The 25724-nt window shown below is 36.5% G+C and overlaps 3 protein-coding genes across 6 annotated transcripts in view; 1 reads left to right on the top strand and 2 right to left on the bottom strand.

The window, feature by feature from the left end:
- Glys (glycogen [starch] synthase) overlaps nt 1–1368 on the bottom strand; it is a 43983-nt gene extending 42615 nt beyond the window's left edge. Inside the window, exon 1 of one of the 2 annotated variants that reach the window (XM_074109380.1) lies at nt 1148–1368. The gene's annotated coding sequence lies outside the window, so the exon portion shown is untranslated. The remainder of the gene's footprint in view (nt 1–1147) is intronic. The other variant, XM_074109379.1, reaches the window with a different exon arrangement.
- A 570-nt stretch (nt 1369–1938) lies between these two features.
- On the bottom strand, nt 1939–17908 carry Brca2 (BRCA2, DNA repair associated). 3 transcript variants are annotated; one of them, XM_074109368.1, is made up of 10 exons: nt 17821–17908; nt 17419–17728; nt 11123–15981; nt 10152–10332; nt 9249–9444; nt 8186–8295; nt 7455–7562; nt 4935–5133; nt 3855–3951; nt 1939–3296 (listed from the first exon to the last, which is right to left on the bottom strand). In XM_074109368.1, exons 2-10 carry the CDS (start codon nt 17695–17697, stop codon nt 2222–2224), a joined length of 7104 nt encoding a protein of 2367 aa, XP_073965469.1. In that variant the 5' UTR covers nt 17698–17728; nt 17821–17908; the 3' UTR covers nt 1939–2221. The 3 variants fall into 3 exon arrangements, with proteins under 3 accessions (XP_073965469.1, XP_073965470.1, XP_073965468.1); XM_074109369.1 differs by having other exon boundaries at nt 17816–17872; XM_074109367.1 differs by having other exon boundaries at nt 17419–17897.
- A 1928-nt stretch (nt 17909–19836) lies between these two features.
- On the top strand, nt 19837–24642 carry LOC141443951 (enhancer of rudimentary homolog). Its single transcript, XM_074109382.1, has 3 exons — nt 19837–20010; nt 20089–20274; nt 21334–24642. Exons 1-3 carry the CDS (start codon nt 20008–20010, stop codon nt 21454–21456), a joined length of 312 nt encoding a protein of 103 aa, XP_073965483.1. The 5' UTR covers nt 19837–20007; the 3' UTR covers nt 21457–24642.
- The last annotated feature ends 1082 nt before the right edge of the window (nt 24643–25724 follow it).

Below are 25724 nucleotides of genomic sequence, written 5' to 3'. Positions count from 1 at the left end.
TTCCTGTCCAGCGGTGGTGTAGGGGTTATAGCACGCAGCACGGATTGCTGAGGACCTGGGTTCGATTCCCAGCGCTGGTCTCTTTTCTGGTTTTTCTGTGCATCCATGTCTCAGTTTGTATTTTCGATATGGTTTCACGGGATACCCGTAAAAGTAACAAATTTGGAGTTGAAATAAAAAATACCAAAAAGACTCCAAATAACCAATCACTATTTTACTATTTGGCCGAATACCGGATAGTTGCATACTATTCGGCCGGATACCGGATGGTAAAAAACTTATAGTTATGATTAAAAACTATTTATGAATTTATCAATTATTGACATCAGTTTATTATTCAAGGGGCCTGTTTCACCACCCATTGATTAATTTTAACTGACGGATAAATGTGATACCGTCTCGCGTCTATTCAAACAAAACAAACAGAAACAACATCATATTTATCCGTCAGTTAAAATTAATCAATGCGTGGTGAAACAGCCCCTAAGTTAATTAATTATACTCTACAAGTTGCAACCTAATATTAAATTTGGCTAAAATCTGGCCTATTGTCTGATTCCAATATGACTTGTGCCATAGAAAAGCCTACAGTGCTTTGTGAGTACTACTATGCAATTCCTGCTCTTTTTATTTTGAATTTATACCAACAATGTCGGATTTCATTTTAAGGTCAGATTTTAGCTAAATTTTCTCTTTTATATTACATGTAGGTATTTCTTAAACTTGCAGATTAATTAAATTAACTATTTAGGTACCTACCGCCAGGAAACTGTTAAGTAGTTTGACATAAGTATTTTTCGTACTTCTGTTTTTTACTTGAGTAAATAAATATTTAATAAAAAAAATACAGTACATTATTTAATTTTTAAGAAGTTGCTGGAATGTTTTTTACCTATTCAATAAATGAAACTAAACGTATCCCAGGGGTTATCATAATCTTGGTATCTAAAACAAGTCCGCAACAGACTGATCAAACTTAAAAAAACCTTAAAAAAGTTAAAAGTTACTCAAATAAAAAAATGATAGTGTGTTTCATTTTGCAAATTACGTAGCGATACCGGAAGATATCCAAGACTATTTTTAACCACGCCGCTTGAATGAAAAGCAGCAACGCACGAGAGAATTATTTCAATAAAATTTTACTCACAGATTTAATAAAACACTTACGTATTCAGCGAAAACAAAACGGTATTATTTCACGGAATTATCACTGAAAACACTTATTAAAACGTAACGGAAACCGTAAAGTTGGCACTGAAAAAGTAATTACGGAATATATTTACGTAAATTCATGTACGTAATACATAACTTAGCGGGTAGAATATTGGAATGAAAATAGTTTTTGTAGGTTAACTAACGTCAAACCAGTTTGAGTGCAGTGCAAGGTCACCTTGGTGTGACAGACGTAGGGCGTTTTTCGGTATGAAAGTAGATGCGTGTCTGTGGTGCTTTGTACGTCAAATTTTAAAAACATTAAAGAAACATTCAAACATTTTGTATTATTCAGTCTGGGGGTCTACTTCGAAGTAGTACCGTCCCTCTCACTCTGGTATTAAATGATATTAGCGTCAGCGGGACGGCAAGATATGAAGTTCAAATTTTGCACTTCGTAGTATAGGGCCTTGAGGCTACTACGAAATTCGAAGTTCGTTTCGTACCGTCCCTCTCACTCTCGTATTAAATAATATAAGCGTCAGTGGGACGGCAAGATACGAAGTTCGAATTTAACACTACGTAGTATGGTCCCTGTTGCTTGTTTTTATAAGTTAGATCGTTATTGTTTCTGTCTGTGACATCATAACACTCAAAGCAGATGGACGTGTTTTTTTTTAATCGAAAGCTAGTTTAATGGAGATGGTTCTTAGCTGTTTCATTGAAATCGGTTAGGATTTTGCCATAACGTTTCCAGCCTATGTATCTGCTAATAAAACAAATAAATGCAACAAGAACTTTAATATCGTATACAGTATATAATACATACAAACTGACTGATTATTAATAGGAAATAACAAAAACAAGGGATAAGCCGGATAAGGCACTTTTACAATCAGAGGGCCTACTCCGAAGTTCGAAAATCAAAGTTCGTATCGTACCATTCCTCTCGCTCTCGTATTAAATAGTATAAGTGTCAGAGGGACCGAACGACGCGAACTTCGATTTTCGAATTCTTAGTAGCTAGCTCTGCTGTAATTATTTTCAAGATAAAGATTTTTTTTTAACATTAGAAAGCAACATCAGAATCAAGACTTAAAGGCGGACTGGCTTCAAACTCATCAGCAAAATGGTCAACACTATCATTTAAATCATTTTCTATGGCAACACTGTTCGAAAAATTCAATTTTATTGGATGCACTTTTTTCACAAACGTTCTATTTAAACCAACCGGGCTTGCATCATTTCGTAAGTTTTCTTTTCCTACGCTGGTAGCATTTATGGGAGTATATTCACTATTGGCAACCTTGTCCTTCGAAATCAAAGGGCTTTTATATGTTGCAGAGGCGTTTTTCGACTTGTTAATAATATGTATGGAACTTAGAGGAGGCGGTTCTCCATACATTTTTAATTTTTCAATTTTTTCTTTAACTCGCTTCTTTCTCCGCAATTGCTCAGGTGACATTTGCGTGGTAAAACTCGACTCAAAGTCCAAGCCTGTAAGGTTCAAATTCATATCACAGTTCATAGGCGACTCCAACCTTTTAGGCGTATTGTTACCAAATCTGTATGGTGACACATTCTCAACGTTCCTAGTTTTGAAAGTTGAATAGTTATTTTTTAAAACTAAGCAATCTTCGCAGAATTTTTCTTTGATTTTTGTCAGCTTTTCGGACAGTTCACTTGTCAGTTCTGAAGCGCGTTTGTCCTTAGGCGTTTTTGTAAAATACGTAAACTCGGTGACTCTGTACTGTGGTATACTTTTTCTAGAGTTCCCAGCTCTTTTCTGTAAATTCACGCAGGTTACTATCTGGCCAGTATCTAGAATGTTTTCGAAGCCGAATTTTTTTAATCCGCCCCAGAAATTGACGCAGATCATATTTTTATTAGCGTCAGCTAGGAAGACATTTTGGAAGTTTTGTTTTTTTTCATCGAAATCTTTAGTCGATGGTTCTATTTCAAATATAATACCGACTGTATCTATTTCGTTGTAGTCTGTGCTTATATTCGGGTTTTGGGTCAATTCCCTTATTTCGTAGCATTTCCGTTTTAGAGTGTTAGCAAAGAGTTTGTATTTTTCGTTTTTCTGTGTGTATGGCTTGAAAACAGTCTGTCTGCCTGCAGATAATTGAATTTCCGAGTTTCTGAAAACAAAAAGAAGATTTTATTAAAAACCGACACAAATAAACAAACCAAATACAAATATTATCTTTATTATGTAAATAAGATATTTTCGTCGATTTGTTAATTGTAAATAAATAAATAAATATCTCATATTGAGGCTTTACTGCCTACACGGTAAAACACACAGTAACTCGGTAACACACAGAGTAACTCTGTAACACAAGAGTAATTTGGTAACACACAGGGTAAAGGACCGGCCACACCGCTTTCACGTCACGACTTTTGGTTTGTCAATTTGACGTTTACGGCCCGTCACTGCGATTCCGCACCTTTTGCGTATTTTGAGCAGTGGTGTGGAGAGCATGCGATAAAAACGGTGCACATACGATGCGTCACTGCGATTCCGTACCTTCACCTTTTTTTAAGCAGCGGTGTGGCCGCTCCTTTACTCGGTAACACACGGAGTAACTCGGCAATACAAAAGTAATTCGGTAAAACATAGTGTAACTCAATAACACACCGAGTAAGTCGGTAACATACACGGTTAGGGCCTGGCTTGTGAGTAAAATGCTTTTTACCTCATTCCAGTTGGTATGAAATTCAGTATCTCTATCCAAGTCCCCTCGGTCATGAGCTCCATGACGGCCCCAGAAGGGTTCCATATTGACAGATAACCTAAAAAAAACATTTCAAATACATGACATCATAGATTATGGCACAATCACGTCAAGGAAAAAAAAACAAAATAATGAAAATAGCCAGTCGTTTGTGTCCAGATCGCATTGCATTGCGTCAGAACGAGAGTTGTGGAGGTCAAGAGGGGAGGCTTTTGCCCAGCAGTGGGACACTATACAGGCTACTTTAAAAAAAAATGAAAATAGCATTCACAAGATAACTTAAGAATAAAATAAATTCTTTATTGAATCTGGTATTACATTGCGGAGATCCACATCAATAAATAAAAAATAAATAAATAAATAAATATCACGGGACAATTCACACCAATTGACCTAGTCCCAAAGTAAGCTTAGCAAAGCTTGTGTTATGGGTACTAAGCAACGGATAAATATAATTATATAGATAGATACATACTTAAATACATAGTAAACACCCAAGACCCGAGAACAAACATTCGTATTTTTCATACAAATATCTGCCCCGACACGGGAATCGAACCCGGGACCTCAAGCTTCGCAGTCAGGTTCTCTAACCACTAGGCCATCTGGTCGTCTAAAACACCCACAACAACAATGAACTATAAACACCCGCGATCTTACTTAAAAGTGTGTTCATGCGGCTCCTCCACCTCCACACTGTAAGAACACACAAATCACACCGTTTACTGAACGGTTGTCCTCTGAGGATGAACTACGATTGAGTTCGAAACATTGACGTGTTGTTTGATGGTGATAGTTGGGTTTGTGTGTTCACACATTCGAGGTGGAGGAGCACTATGAATATAAAATTGCATAGACTTAGCTATCGTTAGGTCGCGGGTGAGCAAAGTAATATAGGTGTACGTACGTACATATCTATATTTTCAAAATAATATTAAGATATGGCAAATTAAAGAGTTGTCAAATACCGTATTGTTTTTAGTTCATTGATAAGCAAAAGTTTCCGCAAAGTAACGTCTGATTCAATAAACTTGTACTTACCTTTATTCACTTCAACACCGCTCCCTGTTTCTCGATAATCAACCAATCTAACTTTCAGTACATGAGCGACGTTTTCTTTTTTCATTCCACATTTCTCCAATTTCTCTTGAAACTTGGCTCTTATTACTTCCATCTTCTTCTCTCGCTTTCTCTGATTATACTCTTCTAGTAGACCGTTTTGTGACGCAGTTAAATGCGACTGGAAAAAAAATAGTGACTCATTACATGCTTTTAAACGACCGGATGGCCAAGTGGTCAGACTACGAAGCTTGAGGTTCCGGGTTCGATTCCCGGCCGGGGCAGATATTTGTATGAATAATACGAATCTTTGTTCTCGGGTCTTGGATGTTCAATATGTATTTAAGTATGTATTTATCTATATACGTATGTTTATCCGTTGCCTAGTGTCCATAGTACAAGCTTTGCTTAGTTTGGGACTAGGTCAATTGGTGTGAAGTGTCCCATGATATTTATTTATTTATTTTTATTTAGTACCTGTCCAGTTGTCTGTCTGTAGTCAAATCTTGCAAGTTAAATTAGACCAACTTCCACTAATCGGATTGACTTGAAATTTGGCATACTTATGTAAATCACGTGACAATACAATAATCTGGTAGTGACATCCTGGTAGTCCGGCCAGGATCGTCTCCGCAGGACGGAACTCTTCAACGGTTAATAGCATCGACTTGAAATTTAGTATGCAAATGTAGTCAGCAAAAAAAGCTTGTATTAAAAATGACATTTTTATCAAACACTTGTTATATATAAGTTAGCTGTAAAGTAGAAAAAACTCCCGACATTGTCATTTGAATGTTCAATATCTCAAAAACGGCTAAACCGATTGTAATTAATCATAGCCAAGAACCACCGCAAGGAAACCCGTCTTCACGTGAGTATGCAGCATCGAAATCAGTCCATCCGTTTGAGAGCTACGATGCCACAGACAGACATTGGCGTCAAACCTATAACACCGCGCTTTTTAACCCCCGACACTAAAAGTGGGGTATTATAGGTTTTACGCTAATGTCTAGCATTCTATCTGTGGCACCGAAGCTCATATTAAATGATATTGTAACGGATAACTCACGTCTTAAATCGAGTTTAGCTCGACATGTTTCGGACTAATCCATAGCCGTATCCGTAGTTCTACATTTCAGTTTGTATTTTCAATTTAGGTTTTACGGGATGACCGTAAAAGTAAAAAATTGGAATTGAAATAAAAAATACAAAAAGATTCCAAAAGAACAATCTTAATTTGATTGCTTAGTAACGACATCTCTTGTCCGGGTGAGCGGTTGGTTCCATTGGAGTGCCGAAAGTTTCTCGATGAGGGCTACGGTATAGATGTCGCTAGCGTCACTGCTTAAGTGGCTAAATAAGAAACAAACAGGCTGAGATGTGTGGTGCATAGGGGAAATTCGTGTCTGTACCGTTGTCCAGCAGTGGTGCAGCGATATAGCACACGGCACGGAATGCCGAGGACCTGGGTTCGATTCCCAGTGCTGGTCTTATTTTTCTGGTTTTTCTGTGCATCTATATTTCAGTTTGTCCTAGGAGCAACGCGACTCGACGGCTGCCGCAACACGCGCACTGCGCGCCACCGCTCTGCTCGCGCGATTACCCGACGAAACTAATACCGGCGCACAACTACCCACATTTTCACTGTCATTTTTATTGCCACTGTCAATAATGTCAATTTATTGCCTACGTGGTGCCTTGTGTGCTAGGCACGGATAATCATCATCATATCATCCCAGCCTATATACGTCCCACTGCTGGGCACAGGCCTCCTCTCAGAACAAGAGGGCTTGGGCCATAGTTCCCACGCGGGCCCAGTGCGGATTGGGAACTTCGCACGCACCATTGAATCGCTTCGCAGGTTTGTTCACCGCAAAGCTCGTGGTAAATTTCAAATGTAATTCCGCACATGAATTTCGAAAAACTCATAGGTGCGAGCCGGGGTTCGAACCCACGACCCTCTGCTTGAGAGGCGATAGGCCACTAGGCCACCACGGCACGGCACGGATAATACTGACATGGAAATACCGACCCGACATTTCGTGTACACGCCCATACAAACTAGTGTCAAACTGACAAGTTTCTATGGGTGTCTACACGAAATATCATGTCAGTATTGTACGTTCAGTAAATAGTGTCACCTGCACACAACACTAACAACATCACTCTGTAAAGGCACGTTCACACCAACCGATGACGCAGCACGTGTATTTCATACTGTTTTCCAACCGTACCGTACCTCACAAACGGATTTGCCGGTTTCGATGCGGTATTTTTTTACGTAAAAGCGACTTTTCTTGAGTCACTACGAAAGCTATGACGAATGTAATGATACCTCATGTGTTTAAAACCGTCTAGCCGTTTAAGCTATAGAGAGACCAAAGCAAAAGACATACATATATACGCTCAAAAACATAATACGCCGCCCATGGATACCTGACACGAGGGGTATCACAGGTGCGTTGCCGGCCGTTTGATAGACTGACAACTTATCTAACTTACCCTATACTCGTCAGGGTCCCGGCTTCGCTTGACCATTTTAGATATTTGTGAGCCGCTGTCAAAACAATTTGATTTGTCATTCGTATAGCTTTCTGAATCTTGAGATTCCTGTAAAAAAAGAAAATTAACATGTATATGACGTTTATTTTTTATTTCATACATATTTGATATTTCTAAGAAAGTTTAAAAGTAATATACCAGGCGGGATGTTTTAATTATTTGCTCATATTACAGGCCACACCCGGTATTATGTATAGAATGGGCTAATTATTACCTTTCATTTGAAACCCATATTGTTACAATATATTATTATTTTTAATTCGGGTCCGGCCATAGTTTTCTCACAGACGCCATATTAAAATATTATATAAATAATACCCTCACTCCAACAGTTATGAGTGTTATGACGCATCTAATGACGTCTCACATGTTTAAATCTGTTCAGCCGTTTAGGCTGCTGCCAGGACCAAAGAAATGGACATACATACCCACATACATACATACGCTCGACAAACGTAACCCTCCCCAGTCGGGTAATAGAAAGTGCAGTAAGCGGTAAAAGCTTATATCAATAATTATTTTTTTACCAAAACTTATTTTTAATTTTAATACTGACCAACCAACCAACACAGCTGTTGTGTTACTGTTGACAGCGATGGCAAGTCCTGATGGGGCCAAGGATGAATCTAACTAGTTTTGTAACGGCCTAACGCTAAACATATAAAAAATACCTGATCAGCCAACTCCTTCTCCAATTCCTCGTACAGTTTCTCCATGAGCGCCTGCTGTTCTTCCTCCTGTTTCATCAGACGAATCTGCTCCAATCTCTCTGATAGTATTACTGGAATTAAGAACATTTTATACTTTTAGAGAATAAAAGCACCAATCTGATCTAATACCTTTTTACCTATAATCAGAATCTTGGAAACGGCTCCAATTATTTCGATGAAATTTGGTGTGTAGGGGTTTACGGGGATGTAAAATCGATCTAGCTTAGTCTTTATCTCTGGGAAAACGCTGGTTACCGAGTTTCAGCCCGAGCGGAGCAGGTACTACTATTAAAATGTGGCAGTTTGCGAGCGTTTGCGTGTGTTTGTTTGTCACTCTTTGGTATATAGTTTTACCTTCTGAAAAAATACATCGTAAACACAAGTCAAAAAAACAAAATTCAAAATAATGTTGAAATGAAAGTGGTAAATTTAGATTGTAATTTCGCAAATGCATTTTGAAAACTCAAAGATGCGAGCCTGGGTTTGAACCCACAATCCTCTCCTTGAGTGGCCATAGGGCAAACTACTAGGCCACCACGGCTTTTTTTTACCCCTTCCCTGTGTTCACTGATCACTTACTTAATGTTACTTTGTTAACCTTGTTGTGTGTTACTGTGTGTGTGTTGTGTTACTGCGTTACTGTTGTGTGTTACTGTTGTGTGTTACTGTTACTACTTTTAAGGTAGTGGAACGGTTTCACTGGAACCAAAATAAATGTTTCTTTCTTATGACGTCTCTCTCTACGATACCTCCTAGTTCAGTAGGTACTGTACTCACCGGCGCCCCCCTCTCCATTCAGCATAGCCAGCTACGGGTACATTCTGTCCAGCACGACGGCGGTGCCCCCCCCCCCCCTCACGCGACAGCACTAACGCACGCGATGAGCCCTTGCCAGTTACTGTTGTTGTGTGTTACTGTGTTACTGATGTTGCGCGGGTATGTGTCTTATTGTGTGCGTTGTTTTACTGTTATTACTGATAGTTTCAGTTTTATTAATGAAAAGATGGTGGAACTGTACACTCACCGGCGCCCCCCTCTCCCTTCAGCACAGCCAGCCGCGGGTACACTCTGGCCAGCACGGCGACGGCGGCGCCGCGCCCCCCGCCCGCGCGCGCGCGCAGCCCGCACGCGACGGCGCCGCCGCACGCGCCGAGGGGGCGGAGCCAACGCGCGCGACGCGTGCTGTTGCCGTGGAGCTTGAGACGGACTGACGATGTGTCCTGGGGAGATTGGATTGCTGGCGTGATCGAGAAAGTCATTTCTAATTAATTTTTCACTTTTCATACTCGTAAAGTTGGTATTTACGCTGGATCTAGGCGACATAAAATTACTTTTTATGCTCTAGGTAGTGCATAAAGTAAAACCTTCGTCTAAAACCAAGTTAATCAGGTATCAAAGGCCACAAACAAAAAAGTTTCTAAGTACAATACAATACAAAGACTCTTTATTGTACACCAGACATAGTAAGCATATAGCATATAGGCATAGTAAGTGTATATTTTTTTAATAATTTTTATTTTGTTAAACTAAAAACCAATCAAAATAAATCAATAAAACTAAAATATACAATTATGTAGCAATGCATGAAAAAAAGGTACCTAGTAAGGCACCAATTGCTTCCACTGTTGCTATTTCCTTTCCTCGTCCGTCATCGAAGTGAAAAGCAGAGTGTAAAACTTGGGAATTAAACCCATTTTCCCCTCGCCGTGTCTATCCACCCTCGCCGTACCGGCTCAGGTGGCTATATGAACGGCTCGGGTAAAATGGCTGGTTTTATGTTCTAGTACAAATCTACTATTAGTTACATCTCCAATTATATTAATTATTACTGTATCATAACAACTGCCTTATTGTCTAAAGGTTAGAATAAGGCAGTGGTTATGATACATTGCAGTTGGTTTGGTTGTACAGTTGTCAAGTCACTTACCTCCCATGGAGCCATGCCCTGTTCACAATTGACGAGCTCAGCGTTACTAGTGGCAATTTTACATCCAACGACTATAGAACCATTGCACACTAACTGGGCAAGCATGCGGTCTATGACAGCGCGGACGCAGTACCACCCGTCTGTTAGAAGCAACTCTGTGTTGTTTGACTGTGTTGGTATGCTGAAAAAAATATTGTTTCACTTCTCGGGGTCGAAAAGTGTGAGCTATGTAATTACTGTCATGTGTAGATATTAATATGGATACACCCGGAAAATACTTGGTTTTATAACTATACCTAATACGTAAAAAAAAATTAAACCGCCGTAAAAATTGAAAAGCAAAAATAACAAACCTTTTACTTCTTTCTCTCCTATCGGGGTATACGCTTTCCAATAAACAAAGAATTATAAAAATCGGACTATACTGTAAAAAGTTATATTATGCGTGGTTATACATAAAAAAATATATATACACGTCGACTTGATCACTGCGTTCAAATGATAAATATTTTCACACACAACTATACATGGTTTTTCACAGTAAACGTTTATTTTTATCCATACTATAATATATAAATGCGGAACTAACTCCGTCTGTTTGTCTGTTACATTTTCATGTCTAAACTGCAGAACTGATTTAGATAATTCTTGATAATTTTTGAATTTTTGTAAAGATATTCTGATTTATAATAAACAGTTTTTTTTTTTTTTTATTATTACATTTGGTATGAAGATAGTATAAGTCCCGGGGAAGAATATAGAATAGTTAATGAAGTCGCGGGTTTAGGTAAAGCCACCAGAGTTCAAGTGAATGATCACACAGCTACAAAAAGAACTGATTGCAGATAAGGAGAATGAATGAAAATGAATCAGTAGGGAACTGTCAAAATCCCGCTGTCATGTGTGCGTAACCTCAACTCTGGTGACACTAACTATAACAGCTAGAGTTAATGTAAAAACTTAATATTTACCTTGTAACGCTGACATCTTCCACGTATATAGCTGCAACGCATAACACCATAGTTTTAGATGGAACATCATCTTTTTCCAAAATCTTCCTCAAAATAGGTCTCTGTACGTTATATAGTTCTCTATCATATCTATATTTCAACTGATCCATGACATTTTTAACAGAACATACATTTTTCATTACAGTAGGAAATTTGACTTCATAAGAAAGCAGTTTCCAGATTACTAATTTAATATGATTGTCTAACCAACCATCTGGTACTATTTTTTTATTAACAGCGTCTAAGAAAAGTTTTTTAATTTCATTCACATTGAATTTACCATTGGTATAGTCATTTCTTGCACCGAAAAATTCAAAGTTTAACATAGTGTCCAAATTGAACTTTGTTATGTATGGATCTATGTCAATTTCAGCATCTTTCTGAAGTTTTTGTAGATCTTTAAGTGTATACACTTTGTTCTTTTTATAATCTTCCTTGAATTGATATGTGTTTGCTAATTTTGGAGGTATGAAGGAATTGGCTGGTTGTATCTTCTTGTCATTTCTGTATGGTGTTTCGAATTTTCTTTTTTTGGCTCTTGGGCATGATAAAATAGGGCTTCCAGATCTTTTGGATTTTGGTGTACTTTTGCAAAAATCTTCTGTGTTAAGACTGTCTTGGAAATCGTTTAAAACTTGCGTATCTATAATATCTTTATTTAAGTCTGTTTTATGTAATTTTACTTCAGTTGACGTGTATTTTGTTACTTTCGTAGCTTTTTCTAACTTAAAATCTGCTGTAATAGTACTTTTTATAGGCTCATTAAGTTCGTCATTAAATACTGCTTTAGTTCTTGCCATAGCCTGTTCAGATACAACAACTTTTTTATTACTAGCTGTCTGAAATCCTTTAAAACCTTTTTCAGCATCATCTGAATTGTCATCTTCAATTTTCTTTTTAAAGCCGCTATGAAATCCATCAGTCGATAATTCTTTTTGACTGAACTCTATACCATCAAATAGTGTTTTAGTCATTGCTATAGCTTTTTCAGAAATTTCAACTTTCTTGTTACTAGCTGTTTGAAAGCCACTAAAAACTTTTATGTTTTCATTCCCTGTGCCTTCATTTTCATTATTTTTGCATACATCTATATCATGAAACAGTTTTCTGGATTTTTCTAAAGCTTTTTCAGATACTTTTACCTGTTTATTACTTGCTGTTTGGAAACCTTTGAATAATGGACTTTTATCTGTTATTTCAACTGCTTTTAAACTATTTCCACCTTCATTTATATCTTTGAAAATTGCATCACTCTTAGCCAAAGCCTCATCTGATATTTTAACTTTTTTATTGCTGGCTGTTTTGAAACCAACAAATTTCCTTATTTCTGGTTCTTCATTAAGAGCACAATTTTTAAATTCAATTTCATTAAAAATTTGCTTAGTTTTATCTAAAGTAGACTTTGATATCCGAACTTCATTGTTGTTAGCTGTTTTAAAACCACCGATAACATCCTCTGTTGCTTTATCATTGATATTGTCTTTGTTTAATTCAAAATCGTTAAAGAATTGTTTACTCTTAACCAAAGCGTCTTTTGAAATTTTGACCTTTTTGTTATTAGCTGTTTTGAAGCCAACAAAGTCACCTACTGGTTTATCTTTATTAACATCGTCAAATTCCATATCATTTAAAATTTGTTTACTTTTAGCCAAGGCCTTTTCTGATATTTTAATTTCTTTATTACTAGCTGTATGAAAACCAACACACTTAGTTGGTAAGTCGGAAGTTTCTCTTTTAACATGATCATTATCATGGGTAATGTCTTCAAAATCAATATCCTTGAATACTGACTCACTTTTAGCTAAAGCGTCAGTTGAAATACTTATAGGCTTAGAACTGGCAGTTTTAAAACCAACAAATTTATTGGTATCATTATTTTTACAAATTTTTTGTATTACAAGTTCCTTCGATTTTTCAGTTGCAGTAACGTTATCATAATCAGCTTGAATTAAATTATTATCTTGAAATAGTTTTTTACTTTTAGCCAGTGATTCATCGGATATCAAAACTTTTTTATTACTGGCAGTTCGGAAACCTTTAAACACAGGTGTTTCTTTGTGCACATTACCAGCGTCAGTGTTCTTTATTTCTAATAGTCTCTTATTTAGTGATTTATCTTCAAGGTCATTAGTTGTAGTCAATGGAATAGATGTATCAACATTCTCTTTGTTATTGAATTCGTCTTTTTGTTTCTCAATTTTTTTCCCATCATTACCAGTTCTTTGTATATTTTGATCTTCAATATCTTTGGTTAAATTTTCAACACTGGTAATATCTTCAAACAACTTTTTACTCATTTGAAGAGCCTTTTCGGATATTTTAATTGATTTGTTGTTTGCTGTTTGAAAACCTTTAAATACAGGAATTTCTGTCTCTTTACTTTCAAGGTATTTAGTTGTAGTAAAAGGAATAGATGCTTCAACGTTTTCTTTATTATTTAATTCGTCTTTTTGTTTCGCAATTTTGTTGGCAGCGTTACCAGGTCTTCGTATATTTTGATTTTCAGTAGTACTATCTTCAGTTAAATTTTCAACACTGGTTATATCTTCAAACAACTTTTTACTCATTTGAAGAGCCTTTTCGGATATTTTAATAGCTTTTTTGTTTGCTGTTTGAAAACCTTTAAATACAGGAATTTCTGTCTCTTTACTTTCAATAACACTGTCCTTAAAAAAGTCTTCATTTAAAACTAATTCTTCTGCGAACAAGTCTTCTGTATTTTTAGGTGTTTTTTCTACATTAGAGCCTAATTCTTCAGTGTTAGGGTTTATTTCCTTAGTTTGTTTAAGATTGTCATTATTTACGTCTGTATTGAAATCTGTGTCTATTTCTTTGTAAAAGTCTTTTAGTTTTTCTAAAGGTTGCAAAGATATTTTAATATCTTTATTTGCTGCCGTTTTAAATCCAAGAAATTTACTAGTTGAAGGTTTGGCAAAATCAAAATTATCTAAATCAAGCTCACGTTTTTCAACATCTAGCGGTGATTCTTTAGGTTTAATGAAAGCTTTTTTCGATACTTTGTGTCTTTTAAATTGAATTTCATCTTCGTTGTTAAGTTTATTATACGTTTTACTTTCTTCTGGCAATACTATAATGTCATGAAATATTTTTTTTGCTTTAGCTACGGAACTGTTTGATAAATCAATGATCGTTTTTTCGAATGGCATTTCGTTATCTTCAAATTCTTGTAAAAATTCCTGATCGCTTATATGAAAATCTTCAAAAACTTCATTCTTAAATTCTAGCTTGTCACTATTAGCATCTTTAACACCGATGTCTTCTTTTACTTCGAAAATATCTTGGCTTACATTCATATCATCTGTTTGATTTTCGATTGCAATATTAACATTGTCCTGATCAAAATCTGTTTCACAATTAGTATCATCAAAATTGATATCTTGGAAGACTTTTTTGCATCGAGCTAAAGCTTTATCAGAGAGTTTTATTCTTTTATTGCTTGCTGTTTTAAACCCTTCTAGCTTACGTTTAGTCTTGATCACTGACTCTTCAAATATATCACTGATGCTTTTGTTAAGTTTTGACGTCGCGATACTTTTAAATGGAATAACTTGACTTATCAGAATATCATCATTATTTTCTTTGACTTCTTCTAATGCTGTCAAACATTCATTTTTAAACGTAACTCTACTCTCTTCTTCAATTTTATTACATTTAATTGAATTAATGTTTTCTGTAATGGTAAGACTAGCTTTGTTCGCTCGGCTACTTAGATTTGTAAGTAAATTTATGCCTTTTTCCCTATCAGTGTCAAATATTGCAACAAGATCTTGTAGACTTGTTGCATCATTAGTATCATGACCAACAACACCTAATATGCTTTTAGCTTTAATAAAAGAATCAGTGCTGATTTGTATTGACTTATTGCTAGCAGTTTGAAACCCAACATACATAGTCTTATCAAGTACATCAGATGTCTCATAAAATGAGGTTTCTATGGCACATGTTAAAGGCAACTCTTGCACTTTTTTATGTAAATATTCATTTTCTTCATCACTGCTAAATAATATTTCATCTTTGAATTCTGTTTTTATAACTACTTGTGGCTGTGTTGGGTTTTCATCGTCATTTTCAACTACATCAAAGATTTCAGGCGAGTTAGGTATTACTTTTTCATCTGATTTTATGGTATTTTTCTCTGCTATGTTTTCATTATTATTCAAAGAAATATCTTCAATATTATTTAACACTGGACCATCTTTATCATCGCTTTCATTAATAGGATTTGGTATAAACAACTCACTTCCAACAATTTGAGAATTAATTATATTCTTTGCAGTCTGTAAGTCTGTGTGTTCTTCAATGATTGGGTGAGCAAGATTTTCAAATTTCTCAAATGTGTATAAACTAAATATTAGAGGTGGTGTTATTCTTTTAGCATTTAATACTGGACTTGTACTTCTACCTGTGTCATGATCACATTTAGGGTCATCATTTTGAATTTCATGATGATTATCCTTTGGTTTTGAGTCATCATTACTTACTATATCACATTTAATACATGTCAAAGTATCCATTTCACTTGTATCATCTTTATTTACTTTCATATTAGTAGAATTAGCATCTACATCATCTAAACTAACATTACCTCTCTCATATGGCTTTACATCTACAATTTTATTGTTTGACATTTGTTTATCCTTACCACTGTCACTGTCATCACTTTTTTGACAGAAAGTAGTGTCAAATTCTTGAGTGACTCCTGTATTTTTATCTATTATTTCAGCATTTTCTATGATATTGATCAGTTGTGTGTCTGAGACGCATTGTGTTTCAAATTTTGTGTGCTTGTGTTGATGTGCCTTAAAAATAATATGAAATTGTAAGGGACTGTTTCACTATCCATTGATTAGTGTTAACTGACGGTTAAATGTGATGCTGTCTCCATCTATTCGAACAAAACAAATAGAGACGGCATCAGATTTAACCATCAGTTAACACTAATCAATGGATGGTGAAACTGCCCCTATGAAACAGTGGCACGTGATGAGGGTATAGGTTACAATACAAACAGTGGCGTAGCGTAGTTGTGGCCGGGGCGGCAGATTTAGGGGGCGGCAAATACCATAAAAAATAATTGGTATGTGTGAAGTTCCCAATCCGAAATGGGCCCGCGTGGGAACTATGGCCCAAGTGTTCTCATTCTGAGAGGAGGACTGCCCAGCAGTGGGAGGAGTATAGACTGGGATAATGATGATAATACCATAACAAAAAAAAAACGCACCTACGATTCGGACCGATTAGAATGAGTACCCTACTAAGTAAGAGGGTGGCAAAGTTTTCTTCCGCCCCGGGCGGCTGATACCCACGCTACGCCACTGGATACGTAAAGTTCAATATCTCAAAAACGGCTGAACCGATTTTGATAAAACATGCCTAAGAACCATCGCTAGAAAACCTGCTTTCAATTAAAAACACATAGCAGTCAAACTTATAACACCCCTCTTTCTTTATACTTTTCGTTGGGGGTGAACAAAAGTTAAACAAGTATAAACATGTAGCTACATGTTACTCTTACATAATACTAGCTGTTGCTCAAACACTACAATCCTGGTCTGACTTGTTGAGGTTTAACTGTTTCGAAAATGGTTAAGCTGATTGAGTGTTGCCATATATACTTCCAGATTGAAAGTTTCTTTGAGAACTTCTTTCCGCTGGTGTTTGTGTCGTCATAGTGTGTTGTAATGTTCTTTATATGTTTTAGTTTTTAAATGGGTCCCACTGAAAAACAGTGTTGCGGCTTGCCGTAACTTTATGCTGAGTGGGGCCCACTTTATACTATTCGAAGTTATTTTTATTCTTTCCATCTAATGTATTTTTATGTGTATCGAATATGTGTAAATAAATGTTTCTCTCTCTCTCTCTCAAATGTCAACAATGTCAGTGTCATTGTCACAATTTCTTGTTTATTTTGTGCATAGCGATTTGAGTACAATAATAATATGATTAAAAGTTTAAACTGCAAAAAGCAATAAATTATGTTTTTAACAGGAAAATAAATTGTACTTTATTTTGATACTTTGTACTTTTTTTCTGACCTATAATAACCAATGTACAAAAAAAAGGTGGCAACCCTATACCGAATATAACCCAAAAAAATCATAAAAATGGGTCATTCATAAAAATGACTAATAAGTTTACAAATATGTATGTATGTATGTATGTATGTAAACTCTTTATTGTACAAAAGAAAATTAACAAACATTACTGACAAACTTTAAATATATGGAATGGCTTACCTCTTTGTTAACAGGCATCATATCAACAGTTAAGAATTCTTTATTTTTATATTTATACAGAATACTACTTCGTTTAGAGCTGGGTACATCAGCATTTTGCATAGCTTTAATCTGCTTACTAACATTCATTAAAACGTCCTGAACACTGTACGTATCGTGTTCAGTTCTAGGCTTACTTTGTGTGTCACTACTAGAATATAGCCTGAGGAGCTTTCGTGATGTCTGTTTCTTAAGCAGAAATTCGAAATTATCAATAACTTGTGATTTATTTTTGTCCATTTTGCGTCACAAAATATTTTTCTTAGTAATGCTGTAAAGGCAAATATGGCTTTATTTGAAGCTGCTAATTGATAAAGTATTACGTTTTTTTTATATTTACTACGTTAAATACTATTGCCTTACACTACTTTGTTCCAATATTATTTCAAATGCAAAAAATAAAACTTGCGCATTGTTTTGACGACTTTTGACAGCTTTGTTGACGTTTTTGCCCGCCTTGTCAAAAACGTTCCATTACTTTCAGATTTGTATGTTATTTTTTTTTATATCTTTTGATTGTGTTAAATAATCTTCAATAGGATGATGAAATTATAAAGCTTCTTAAAGACGGGGTATTCTTTTTATAATTTTCATTGTTACAGTTAGTTAAGCTATCTTAGGTTAGTTCTTTTTTATGTATGTAAACTCATAATTATCCTGCTTTATATTGTCTTCTTTAAATATATATATACAAAATTAAAGCTTCTTATGGATTGTTGATGAGTCATTTGAATCCTTTAACTTACTCTCTACTAAAATAACAGAGAACAAAAATAAAATATCTCTCAAAGTAGCTAAACAATAAACACATGCGTGGAACGTAATGACTTGTATTCGTTTAGAAATTTGACTTATTTCTAGTTGCTGATTTTATTTGGGTTCGTATTTAATGATTTAAATATATTTTAACAAAATACTTTGCGAATACTGTTTTCAATTCTTTTTTGTAATAACTTTGATGTTTATATTACTTATTTTAACCAAGACTGCACATGTTCAATTTAATTAAGGTGTGGTCACATGCAAGTCGCTCGACGCTCGTTTCCAGTGATAAATCTGAAAATTGAAGTTCGTATCGTACCATTTCTCTCACACTCGTATTAACTAATATAAGCGTCAGCGGGACGGTACAATGCGAACTTCGATTTTCGAATTTCGTAGTAGCCTCTCTGGTCGTGACCCTATTTTGAAATTCCCGGGACTCAAAGAAGCAGCGTCGTGCTACATTTACACACTCGCCAAGCTTTGGCAAGCTCTCGGAACGCAATCGTGTAATTGGCCCGTTTAAATAAATACAGAACCTCTTTCATTTATTCTAAAAACGGGCAAAGGCTTGTTTAGACGAAATCGTGGGCATTTGGTGTTAGCCCCTCATGCGAACTTAGGGGATATTGATTACCCTGTTCAGGAAGAAGTACATGTAACTCCCACAAGTTTTCTGGATTCACCAGAGCAATTAACTCAGACTGAGGATAATGAACGACAGAGTGATATCAGTACAGAAGGTAGGGAATCCAGAAGGCTTGTAAAGAGACCCAATTATCTTAATGACTATGTATGTGACTAAAATTCAAATTTGTCATTTATACTTAAGTAGATTTAAGTTTTCCTTTATATTTAATGTAAAAAGGAGAGATGTTGTAGTATCTGTGACGCGGTCTGTCATCGTGACAGCCCCCGCCTTTTTAACTGGCAGAATAAAGAACGCTATAATATAATCTAACAGAATAGGCTTGCGTGAGCTTGCCAGCGCTTGCCTGCCACTGATCCGGGCCGGTGTCGGTTTTAACATAGAACAAAGGAACTTGCAGCAAGCGCTTGATAGCTTGACTGCTTGGACTACCAAAGAAATTTTATCTTTTTCTTTAAATAAAAATATGCCAAGCTCAACACAAGAGCCGAAGCAACTTCGAAATCCACGTCAAGGCCTCGCAAGCCCCCTCGCAAACAAGCAAGGGGCCTCGGCAAGGGTGTAAATGTAGCATTAAGTTGCCGTGTTGAACAGCAGCGTCAAGATGGCTGCTTGCAGGAATGATCTTCGTGTTGGAAGCTAATTTTTTAATATCCTTTAGTGGCAATCGTGGCAGTAGTACAAATTAAAGAAATTGGAGTGAATGAAAAAAATACAAGTGTTTTTTCCGAAATTTAAGTTTTTTTTTCCAGCGATAAAGCACATTTTCAGCTTTATCGCTATATGTCACGTGACCAGATTTGATGCTGTAAAGTGGAAACGAGAACAAGCGTCGAGCGACTGTATGTGGCCGCACCTTAAGAAACAAACACCAAGCAAGCGATGCGTTTAGCGTTACCTCCTTTTCCTTTCCTACAGACAGTTCCTCACAGTTCCCAATATATGTTACTCTATGACAGTTCCTAAACGAAAAAACGAACCAACCACAGAATGCACAGAAACAGAAAGTACACGATTTGTTGAGCGTAGCGTAATAATTTTTGTCTAATAGACTGTTCTTCAACAATTTTCATCTAAATCTCGCATTAACAGCGCAATATTCTATAAATATCTGTCCTTGAGCATCATTTCACTTGAAAATGGTAAGTAAAATCAATGTTTTACTGATAAAATTGTTTTGGTGAAAAAAATGGCGGCAAATGAGGTTATGTTTTTTCCAGTCTCACACAATATTGCTGGTGCAGCCAGGCCCTAGGCCAGAAACTAGGACCTACTCCGACTATGAGAGCGTAAATGAGTGCATGGAAGGAGTATGCAAAATATACGAGGAGCATTTGAAGAGGCGAAATCCTAATTCGCCGACTATCACTTACGACATTTCGCAGCTCTTCGATTTCGTTGATCAGGTAAATATATCAATTACTAGTGTTTAGCCGCAGCTTCGCTACATAATTCGATAAATCAATTGAAATGGAATTCACAAAGATTACGTTGTGATCTTTATTGATGTTGCTAAACAACAGTGTCTTATTTCATGACTATACCCAGCGAATGAGATTTATACGATTGATCCCGTGGGAGATTCGGTAAAAAGTAGCCTACGTGTACTATTTCAAATGATCAGCTATGTACTGCCAAATTTCATTGAAATCTGTCCAGGTGTTTTAGACACACAGTTGCAAACTTCCGCATTAATAACATTAGAAGGATTTACCATTTATGTATGAAACCCTGCACAAGTTTAGCTGAAAAAGAGGGACATTAAACGCTGGTAGGTAGTTATAAATATCATAAAACATTCTATTCCATCATGTAACACAATTAACCATAGGTTTTCTAGTTAGTTGTACTATTTGGTTAACTACTAGTTAACATCATCCATTTTTTAAACATCGCACATGTTTTTCAAGCTTTTATTTAACTGGCTATGTATGTATGAGGGAAATTTTGCAGCTGAATTTTGACCTGCTTCCAGTGGTCAAAATAAAATAATCAGGCAGTGACATCCTGGTGGTTCAGCCAAGATTGTCTCCGCAGGACAGTACTCCTTAATGATTAATGGCATTGACTTGAAATTTAGTATGGAATTTAGATGACAAGAAGGAAATGTACTTTAGAAGAATTAGATGACCAGATGGCCAAGTGGTTGGAGAACCTGACTACGAAGCTTGAGGTCCCGGGTTTGATTCCCGGCCAGGGCAGATATTTGAGTGAATAACACAAATGTTTGTTCTCGGGTCTTGGATGTTTAATATGTATTTAAGTATGTATTTATCTATATAATTATGTTTATCTGTTGCCTAGTATCCATAGTGCAAGCTTTGCTTAGTTTAGGACTAGGTCAATTGGTGTCATGTGTCCCATAATATTTATTTATTTATTTAATGCAAGTACATTAGCAAAAAGCTTTTGTATTAAAAAATATATTTTTAACTAAAACTTATTTAGACATATTATTCTTCCAGCTTGCAGACCTCAGTTGTCTGGTGTATCAAAAGTCGACGAACACCTATGCTCCGTACAACAAAGATTGGATCAAAGAGAAGATCTATGTGTTACTACGCCAAGCTGCTGGGCAAGGCGATTAAATATAGTCATAGTCATATCTAAAGTCTTCAATTTAAATTAACATTAAGTTTAACCATAGAGATCACTGCATTAAGGTCTGTCTGAGACTGCTTTTTTTAAACTCGACCGAGAGAGAATAAAATATATTCTCAGCCGAGACCGAGACACGAAAAATCGCGAGTGTCAACAACGTTAAGCAACAGACCCTCAGGTTTAGTAGACCCGACCCTTAACATCTCGTCCACTTATCACTCGGGCTCCGATTCTGGTTCCGGCTCAGTTTCTGGTTCCGATATACTAAATTGAAAACATCTGGTTCCGCTTTCGGTTCCAATAAAACCACATCCGTTACATCCCTGGTTATTATCATCAGTTATCTGAACATTAGTGTTATTAGTTTATTTGTAAAACAGTGGGGTCTTTTTTTTAACCCTTTATAAGGCCCCATTCATTGGAGCATACTACTACAGAATCAAAAGCAGCTATCGAATACATACCTGACATAGGATATTTTTAAAGCTAGTAGTATTTTTAATAAATACAATGGATATTGTAACTTATTGCTAAAACAATAAGGTTGCATTTCCAAGTCAATGCATGTGGTCGCTAAATCGCCTCTACCTTTTTAATTGAGGGTTAATATTTGGTTAATGGAAAAATTAACTTTATTGGTTCTTGTCCATGACTGGTGCCTAGTTTAAAGTTTTAAGTTTAATGACTGTTATCAAAAAGTATGCTATGCTACTGTGCTATGTCTAGGAGTACCAATGAGAATATGTTCCATTTATCTAGAAATATAAATTGAAGACTTTAGTTACGGTATTATTGTAAGTTTTTATTGAGAATTGAACATAGTATATAATTTTAAATGATGTTTTGTGTGATTCAAAACTGAACAAATATTATGTAGTGGCGTTGGTTTCACAAGACTACAACTTTGATATGTTCATGTCATTTGAAATTTCAGAAATAGTGCTTTTTATTTTCTTAATGTAATGTGGGTTAGTAATAGTATAATTTCGTCTAAAAAGCATCTGGTCTAAGTAGCAAGTGGTCTAAAAGTGTTTGACTCAAACTTGACGGAGCTCCGCAGCGGAGCTCCTATTCCGCGTGGCTGAGGCGCCTTTACTAAACTCTAACCTAACCTATACATTTTCAAGTTTTTGACACAAACAGGTTAGGACCACTTTTAGACCAGTTGCTTCTTAGACAATGCTTCTATGATTGACCTATGATATGTATAGAAATAGCAACAAAAAGACATGGTGTTAAGTGCTGGGATAAATCTTGCATTTCATTGTATCATCCATACTAATATTATAAATGCGAAAGTGTGTTGTATGTTTGTGTGTTTGTCCGTCTTTCACGCCGTAACGGAGCAACGGATCGACGTGATTTTGGGCATAGAGATAGTTTATGGGCCCGAGAGTGACATAGGCTACTTTTTATCCTGGAAAAATGCAGTTCCCGAGGGAACAGCGCGCGATAACCGAATACCACGCGGGCGGAGCCGCGGGCAAAAGCTAGTTTTATATATATGTTCAATTCTTAATATATTTTGACAGGGATGTTTGTTAAAGATAATAACTCATTATCTAAGTCAGTGTAATAATGTAAGCTATTAAATAAAACTCCATCGGACCACTATGGCAACCAGGGATGTTACAGATGTGGTTCTATCGAAACCAGAAACGGCCGGGGCGATGTGCGAATTACTGGTATGAAACCTGTTTGTTTTTGATTTACGCCCCTCATGCGCCGCCGCCGCACTTAGCATCGACATCCGAAAACGTCCGTTTCAAAAGTTAACGGAACCGGAACCCAAACGGATGCGTAATACCAAACTGAAGTTCCGACTTCACGGAACCGGAGCTCCGTAACATCCCTGATGGCAACCAGTAATCCAATAACAGCAATAGTTATGTGCTGTGATTGTGACATGGTAACTGCCACACTCTGAAACAATCATTTACGCATTTAATTTCGTAAACTTTGACAGACATCCTTCTGAGCAGCGTACAAGATTTACTGACACTTTGTATAAGTTTAGTTGTGTAATTATACAATCTTATTTTCTTCTAAAACTTACGAGAGCCTCACTTTTATTTGTGTTGACGCACACAAGCGTTTTGATAATAAATGTTTCCCAAAATGTCTGGTTCAAAATATCCAGTTCCTAAGGCACATGTCCCACCGCCGACGATGAGCGAGAAGCGAGTAGAGCGAGTAAATAGAAACGAGTGGGCGAGCAGCGAGAAGCGAGTGTAGTTTTGTCGCTCGGCTGTAAGCGAGTGTTCGCGTGCGACGGGCGATTACTCGCTCCACTTGACTCGTTCGTGCGGGGCGGCCGCCAAGCTGACATCGCTGAGCGAGTATCTATAGCTCAGCGAGTTTTATAGCTCTTGTCGCTGCGACAAAAGATGTAAGAGCGAGTTCTCGCCGACAGTGTGAACAGCCAGCGATCAACTATTAATATATGTGTCTCTTTTACTCACACAGGATCTTATATCTTTTGTTCGTTTCTTGAGCGAGAAAATGTCGATAGCCAATCGTTTCCTCGCTGGCGGTGAGACAAGTGCCTTACACATCCATTTTCTAAGAAACATCCACGTATCCAATTCGTTTTCTAATATGTAAGTTGTTTTAGTAGTTTTGAGTCAGTCAACATTTTCTTGTACCTCGTTGCCATGCTTCCCCTGGACAACTTTAAAACCATCGACATCTATGTACCGTACGGCACTAGACTGGCTGTTTGGAACAAAACGCGGGGCGCATCAATCATCAATATAACTTCAACAAACTATAGTGAAAGGTTCATAAATCCGCGCTGTCAACAAATTTTGTGCGCCGCTTTGACGTTAGAAACATGCAATCTAGTACATAGATGTCGATGGTAGTTATAAGCCCATTATTTTATGGAGTAACTCCTATGCACATTTGTAGCCTATTTTATGACAGTTTTTTTACAAGAAACTCTTGTCATTCTTGTCTCTTGGGTAACGGGACAATAACAAACAAGAAAAAGTTGATTGCCCTTTTACCGAATTTCAAAGCATCAGTTTTTGAAACAACCATTACAATGAACTGATATAGTTACTTTGCTCACCCGCGGCCTTATGACAGCTACGTTTACGTTTATGCAAGAAATGTGTGTTCATGCAGTACAGGCGAGTGCAAAGATATCGACACGGCCAAAGTTACAAAAATATGTACAGTCAAGGGCAAAGATATCGACACGGCCAAAGTTACAAAAATATGTATACACGACTTTACGCACTTAACATTAAGGCCGTGTACAGTGGTGGTCATGTAATTAAGAACGATTTGAAATTCCAGATTATTTTTAACTAAATCATGTCATGTGTAGTCGTGGTTCCTTCTTAGAAGTAACTAGTTACGTTATGAAACAGCCACATGAATAGAGCAAACGGGATTAAGAATAAAGAATAAAATTGCTGTCATTTTTTTACAAATTTTGTTTTTATTTTCTTTAGTAACAAATTCAAATAGTAATGAAGCTGGACAAATAATTAAGAACGATTTATTGAACTGTTCGAAAGTTTTTTTATTTGAAACTTAGATTAACTAAATCACACTAACGTGAAGTTTGTACACAAAAAAAGCAATGTAATACATTTAACTAAAATTAATAGTTAGTAGCATGTCCACGGCTTTTTATTACTGCCTTACACCGGCGAGGCATTGAATCTATCAATTTTTGACATTTCGCGAGAGAGATAGAGTTCCATTCTTCTAAGAATACGTCATACAGTTCTCTTAAATTGCCACACTGTCGATTTGAAACCTTTTTCTTGACTTCGCACCAAAGATGCTCTATTGGGTTAAGATCGGGGCTGTTGGCTGGCCAATCTAAGACAGAAACTGATTGCGATGTGAGGAATTCCTTAACGGTACGTGCAGTATGCTTGGGATCATTGTCGTGCTGGAATGTCCAAATAACCGGAAGCACGCCTTCTGCATATGGTAACATTGTTTCTTCCAGTATGTTTTTGTATTGAAATTGATCCATGTTTCCTTCTATCAGCCTAACAGGTCCAACACCATGTCCAGAAAAACATCCCCAAATTTTCACATTTCCCCGCCATGCTTTAAAGTCACTTTTGTGTACTTTGGGTCGAATGGTTTATTTGGAGGCCGTCTTACATATCGTTTGCCATCAGAACATACCCTATTTATTTTTATCTCGTCAGAAAAAAGAACGTTTTTCCACTGTCTGACTGTCCAGTTTTCATATCTTCTTGCAAATGCAAGCCGGGCTTGCCTATGA

This window comes from Choristoneura fumiferana, chromosome 28 (assembly GCF_025370935.1).
Source record: "Choristoneura fumiferana chromosome 28, NRCan_CFum_1, whole genome shotgun sequence".
Classification (NCBI taxonomy): domain Eukaryota; kingdom Metazoa; phylum Arthropoda; class Insecta; order Lepidoptera; family Tortricidae; genus Choristoneura; species Choristoneura fumiferana.
This window is presented reverse-complemented; position numbering and strand designations above follow the sequence as displayed.